Source organism: Helianthus annuus, chromosome 2 (assembly GCF_002127325.2).
Source record: "Helianthus annuus cultivar XRQ/B chromosome 2, HanXRQr2.0-SUNRISE, whole genome shotgun sequence".
NCBI classification, from domain to species: Eukaryota; Viridiplantae; Streptophyta; class Magnoliopsida; order Asterales; family Asteraceae; genus Helianthus; species Helianthus annuus.
The window spans coordinates 123,261,465-123,268,278 of NC_035434.2; the positions used below are offsets into that span (position 1 = coordinate 123,261,465).

Here is a 6,814-nt window from a genome sequence, read left to right on the forward strand (position 1 = left end):
CTTAGAAACAATACCTGGCTCCTTACATGCTTCCGTTTGCTTTTGAGCTCATCGTCAGACTCCCCCTCAGACTCGGCTGTCAGGATCGTAGTCTGGAATAACATCTGCAACACTCATACGTTTATAAGTGACAGTGTTTTGAGATAGTCCAGAAATCATAATCTGGCTCTGTAGACTTTCTAAATCAAGATTCTGGCTTTAAGATATAATAATATGAATATATTCAGGATTATCTTGACTCTCTCCCCCTATCAAAATGCTTTATAGATTTGGCAGTGATAAAGAAACCAACTCCCTCATAGTTAATCATCCAAATCCAAATTAATGACCTTGGAGATATCACAAACTGTTTTTGAATTTTGATTTTAATTTTAAAACTTCAAGTTTCAAATTAATGAACTTGATTTATTTCCAGAAACGCGATTAGCATACTTAGATCTTGAAACTTAGCACTCAGACATCGGTTGTCGAAAATAAAGCAGAAATCAAAATCTTTTTGTATTTTTCTGAAAAATAGAAAGCAGTAAAGAAATATGTACAAACATATTTACATACAATATTTTTGTTTGAGTTCGTGTCAGAGGATCATATCAGTTTATAACAAATCACAAGTACCGTTGAGCTTTAAACACTTTAAGTTCTAAACGATTCACTTAGATTGTCAGTATATTGATCCACTTAAATTTTCACACAAACTTCAATTGATTCGAGATACGAGATTAGTGTTTTAAGAACTTAAACTTATTCGCGTGTCCCACCTCAGAATATACTCCCGTATCCAGATCCCAATATTCAGTCTTACAGGTGAGTATACTACAATGATATCTGTACTTAAATTAGGGATTAAATGCGAGAACTGAGGGATCTCAGGTCGATACTTCCGTATGCGCAGAGAGATATCAGTTTCGACTTTGGTATGTCCCCTTTAGAGGATCTTTTAGCTACAACAGATGATTATCAATTTTATTGTCTAATCAACTGAGGGCTAATGCTGTGTTTCAAGCATTTGAGGCAAAGTATTATCCAAGGACTAGGTCAGAACTTCCGTTCAGCAGAAGTCCCAGAATAATACCCCAGACATCATTGAGTATAAAAAACCTAGTATATCAGAAATAAGAAACCTTTCAAACGAGATTTCAGGGGTTACCTATATATCCGAGAGATGTTCCCCACGAAATAAGTAAGTTTGAAATTTAGGTTTATATCTCGAAAACAATTTACTAAGTGTGTAAAAATCTACTGGCATATCATCAGTGAGACCGTTTATCACATTTAAGCATTACATTTCTTTAGCGTACTATGATTGCCTACTGATGTACTATCATTTCCTCTTTTTACACAAAAACTCAAATTTTTGAATTTTATTATGTTTTTGGCTTTTTCAAATTTTCTAATGTTTTTAGATTTTCTGACAAAAATATCTCTTACTCCCCCTAAAATTCAAAACCATTTAAAGAAAATTTGACAACCTGATACTGATAGCTTTGTCTCGCCATCCATTTTCTGCTTCTCATGCACTGATTTGCAGAAAACATAGTGTACCCCATGATTTACAACACATTTGTCTTTTAGTTGAAGTAAAAACCGTTTGATCAAGTTTTATCGTGTAGCGATTGTCTGTGTAGTATCTTCAATCGAGTAGCTCGCTCGATCGGCTGGGAAATCTCTTGATCGAGTAGCCCACTCGATTGGCTAGGAAGTGTCTTCAATCGAGTAGTCCACTCGATCGGCTAGCAGGACATTTCGCTCGATCGGCTAGCACTGTTTTGGTTCAACCAGTTCACTCGATCGACTGGTGCATTCGATCGAACTGCACAAATCACTATCAATTGTTCAAAACTCCCGTGCAGACAAGTTGATTGTTATTTTTGAACTAATCGTTTGTTTTTGTAATTCAGGTGATACAAGGTAATTCAGAAGTTCAAACCATGGCTGAAGAATTCTATAACACGTTTTTCAACGCGTTCACATCCGAATCATCCGAAATTACAAATGTTACACCAAAAACCATCACGAAGGCGATCAATGAGAACATCAAGCATGATAACTTTTACGGAACACACTCAAAACCACCAACGCTAGAGAGTATTGAAGACTACACTTGGTGGAAAGAACGGTTTATCAACTGGGCAAAAGCATATGCACATGAAAGTTGGTTTTGTCTAGAGTACGGATACGAAAAGCCAAAAGATGACAAAGGTGAAGATCTACCGTTCAAAAGATTCTCCAGAGACGACAAAGCAGAATTTGCCGCCGAACAAAGGATGATTGCATTGATACAGTCAGCGATTAGAAACGATATATTTGCATTACTTAATCATAGCGGGTCATCCAAATCGGTTTGGGAAGCTTTACGTATTAAAGCTGAGGGTGGCAAACAAATAAAAAAGAACAAAATCGCTTTACTGAAAAAGGAATTTGATCTTTTCGATGGTTTAAAAGGAGAATCGGTGAGGCAAATGATAGAAATATTCTGTCATTTAAAAATTGAACTCGAGAGATTTGAAATTGCTAAAACAAGAGAAGAAATTATCGATAAAGTGATTGAAGCGTTACCACGAGTTGATCAGTGGCAAACGTTTGTGTTTATCTTGAAAAATGATGCTTTATATGACACGATTTCTCTTGATGCATTGTTTGAAAAGATTGAGAGTCACGATCTAGAGCTACAGAAGCAAAGCAAGATGACAGAGTCTTCACATCAACAGAATGTCGGCTTGTATTACAAAAGCAGTTTACCTTCTGATAAAGGCGTTGGTTCACCAAAAACAGCATTTAGCGGTGAAAAGATGAAAGAACCGCCAACAACGTCAACAAGTCATCATTCTGGATATCATCCATCTTCAAAGACAAATTCTGAAGAAACAGACGAAATTTTGTGCAACATTGCTCTTAAACTGAAGAATTCTCCAGCAATGAGCATCAATGCAGCGAAGCAGCAAATGAGCTTTCTTGCATCTGTCCTGGAATCATATGAAGGTCTGGTAGCTGGAAAAATCGGTAATTCTGAACTGACAAAAGAAGACTACAACCAGATTGATCCAGAGGAGATGGAGCTTATTGATATTCGTTGGTGTTTGGCAAGCTGCATTCGGAGAGCTCAAAGATACATGGAAATTACTGGGAAAGAATCTCTTGGTGGTCCATCAACGAAGCTCGGATTCAACAAGTCAAAAGTGACCTGCTTCAGATGCAAGAAAAAGGGTCATTTCAAAAGAGAGTGTAAGAATGCAGAAGTTGCTGAAGTAAATGAACGTCCTTTCAACGATGACTATTATCGAAAGGCGATTTACCATAGAAGCAGAGAAGAGCCAAAGTTGATTGAAGATAAACCGAAAACAACTTCAAGAGCTTGTCCTGTCATTTATCCTGATGAAGGGTATGATTGGTCTCAAATTTGTCCAGAAGAAGATCGACTGGAAAATGTTCGTAAAACAGCTCATGGGAGAGCTATGACAGCACCAAGAAAGTTTGTGTACGTTGCTGAGATTAAAGAAGAAAACAAAGAAAAAGACACTGCTGAAATCCATGAAGAAAAAGTTGAGATCAAAGAGAAAACTCGAGAAGAGATCTTGAGTGAGAAAACGTATCGAGAAAGAAACGTTGTTTACAACAGAATGGATGAGATGCAGGAAGAATATGAAAATGCTGTCAGCAACAGAAGATGGGATAAGAAGAGAGAATGTTACTACAACAAAGAAGGAGAACCGGTTGTTCCAAAGATAGATATAATCTTTGATGATGTTCTTCTCGTTGTCCCGTTGAGAGCTGAATATTACAGAAGGGTGATGAAAGATGAAACATACGTTAAACAATACGAAAAAGATATCAGATATGCTATGCTATCATGCTTAAGAAAAAGGGATGAGGAGAAAATGAAGAAGAGTGTTGAAGAGATGGTGGATAATCTGAAGAGGGTTGCTGAAGAGATTAAAATAGAAGCTGTTGAAACAAAGACTGTAAAAATTGAAGTTGAAAAGGAAGTTGTTATTGAAAAAAAGCAGATTGAAGAAGAGGTAAAAGAAGAAGAAAAGAAGGATGAAAAGACAGAAGCTGGTAATGTTGGTGAGGGAATCAGTGCTGAAGAAAAGAAGAATGACGCTGAGATGAAGCAGACAGAAGCTGCTGAAAACACCGAAATGCCAAACATCGAGGTACATTCTGATTCTGAAAACTTGAAACTGATTAATCAGTGCAAGAAATGCATGGAACCGTGCAGAGCTTGTACTGAAAAAGATGAGCAATTTAGAACAAGAGATCTTGAAATCACAAAAATCGAAAACATTTTCAAAGAAAAATGCAAAGAAATGCTAGAAAAAGAAAAGGTTTTAAAAGAAAATGATGAAAAACTTTCAGAAAAATGTAACAAATTGGAGAAAGAAAATGAAGTTTTGAAGGAAAACGTTTTGAAAATGACAAATGAATGTGAACAAAAAGATATTGCTTGTCAAGAAATGAAAAAGGAATATGACTCAATGAAATTATCATATGAGATTATAAAAGAGTCATATGAAAAAGTGAAAGATGAAATGAAATATGCTCAATCTAGAATGAATTATATGTCTGAAACAACAAAAGAGCTAAAACGAATGTATGCTATAAAACAAGATGTTGTTAATTCCTATATTGAGGATGTTGCTAAGCTAAAGCAACAGATTGTTGATTTAACAGGAAAACAACAAGTTAAAAAGTTACCATGTGTCGTCATATGTGCTTGAACGAATTTTCAATATAAAACCGGGTGATGGTGAGACTGAGCAGAACAAGAAAGGCATTGGCTCAGAATATCATCAAGTTCCACCACCGGAAAAGTTTGCATTTTATGATGAGGAAAAGGTCGAAAAAGCTTTCAACATGGTAGACCAATTGCCAGACACCATTGACATAACCTATTCCAAATCTGATGATTCTCATGATTCAGAGGTGGTAGGTAAAGTCGTTGAAAGTGTGTTGAACGAAGAGTCAGTTCATACAGGTAAATCTGAATCACAGGATGAAGATGAAGGAAATCTTCATGATGGATATCTGAAGAACACAAAATCCGAGAAAAATTTGTATGATGATTCAAAAGGATTGGTTTATACCATGATTGGATCGGACAAATTATTCTTAGATGTTGTATTCCCGATTCATAATGTGATTTCAGAAAAGATTGGCAAAGTTTTTAAAATGGTTGAGATTGAAAAATCTGAAATTCCAAAATTTGCTGGTAAACGTCACAAAACTTTTTATAACAAACCTGGTTTCAAGAAGAAAAACATGAAGGCTGGGTTGGGATATAAGAAGAAACAAAATTGGAATAAAAATGAAACTCCGAATTTTCAGGCAAAAATGAACTTCGTTCACGGAACAAGTTCAGAACAAGAGAAAGAACTCAAATTTAGACAACAGTCTAATGAAGAGTTTCATGCTCAGAAAAAGCAACAACAACAGGTCAAAGATGTTTCAAAGAGAACATGCTTTAAATGTGATCAAACAGGACATCTTGCTTGCAAGTGTCAAAATCTGAAACCTGTTGGTGTTGAGATGGAAAAGAAGTCTGTTTATGTTCAAAAACAGAAATCTGAAGTTGTGAATCAAAAGTCAACCAAGTTCGAATCAAAGCAAACTTGGAAGCCAAAATTGTCTAAGGCTGACTCACAACAAACATGGAAACCAGTGACACTCGAACTTAGAACAACACAAAGTTGGAAAACAACTGTTGATGCAACAAAACCAAAACAGTTTTGGAAACCAAAAGATGTTGTTCAGAGTCCAAATGTTCAAAAAGAGTCACATTTTTACAAACGTGGGACTCCAAAAGGTCAAACATGGAGTGTTAAGAAACATGTTGATTTGGTTAAAAATGAGAAAAAAAAACAAATCTGGAAATCGAAAACAGAAACAGAAAGTTCAACTTATGAGGTGAAAAAGGCTGAGGAGTCAATTTCGATTGATTATGATGCAAATTTTCCACCACTTAAGGCTGAAAATTTTAAGATTCAGATTGCTAGAGTCAAGGTTACACCCAAGGCTGGTGAGGCTTGGGTGGACACAATGTTTGATTAAACAATTTGAATTGCCGGAGCTTCCTTTATCGCGAAGCATGAATCGGCATCTTTAGTGAATAAAAATTATTGTGTTGTATTTGATAAAGTTTGAATGTGCAGGTGCTCACGAATTCTGAAGAGAGCAGCCTGACACAACAAGAGGAGGAGGCTGCTGCTAGACCCTGTGTCGGTTAATCAGGGAGTTTGTTTGATTTCTGTAAATAAATAAACAATATTTTCAAAAACCCTAAAAATTGAAAAATTTAAAAACCAAAAATATGTTTTCATTTTGTCAAAAATTTGAAAAATCAAAATATGTTTGTTTTTAAATTTGTCAAAAATGCAAAAATTCAAAAATATGTTACTTGAATCTGCCGGAACTCCCAGGTTGGTAATTGAGGAGTAGGAATCGGCATCTTTCTTGAGAAATGTTTTATCAAGGACATTAAGTTGTACTTGATTTAACTTTCGTATTAGTTGATGAAAGAACAAGGTGATGAATAAACCCCGTGTGTGAATTAAACAAAACTTATTTTCCGGAAAAACCATTCTGATTAAAACAAACTTAAGTGTTTTGAAATCATAATGGGAAAATCGTTTGTTATCAGGGGAAGTTCTCATTGAATACGCCGAAACCCTCACGGCTGAACAAACATGATTAATTTCACAAGATTGAAAAACGGTTTTCAAACTGTAAAAGATCAATGTGTTGTAAATCATGGGGGTACACTATGTTTTCTGCAAATCAGTGCATGAGAAGAAGAAAATGGATGGCGAGACAAAGC

General features: G+C 35.7%; 1 protein-coding gene across 1 annotated transcript; it reads left to right on the plus strand.

Moving 5' to 3' along the window:
• Positions 1-3,788: 3,788 nt before the first annotated feature.
• LOC110895871 (UPF0329 protein ECU05_1680/ECU11_0050-like) lies at positions 3,789-6,224 on the plus strand. The gene is made up of 2 exons (XM_022143244.1): positions 3,789-4,154; positions 6,150-6,224. The coding sequence occupies exons 1-2, from the start codon at positions 3,789-3,791 to the stop codon at positions 6,222-6,224; spliced, it is 441 nt and encodes a 146-aa protein (XP_021998936.1).
• Positions 6,225-6,814: the final 590 nt, after the last annotated feature.

Excerpts from the sequence above, each read along its gene's own strand:
- LOC110895871 (XM_022143244.1), top strand. The coding sequence starts at position 3,789 with ATGAAAGATGAAACATACGTTAAACAATACGAAAAAGATATCAGATAT. Across the intron at positions 4,155-6,149 it reads CCGAAATGCCAAACATCGAG|GTGCTCACGAATTCTGAAGA; the intron begins GTACATTCTGAT and ends TTGAATGTGCAG.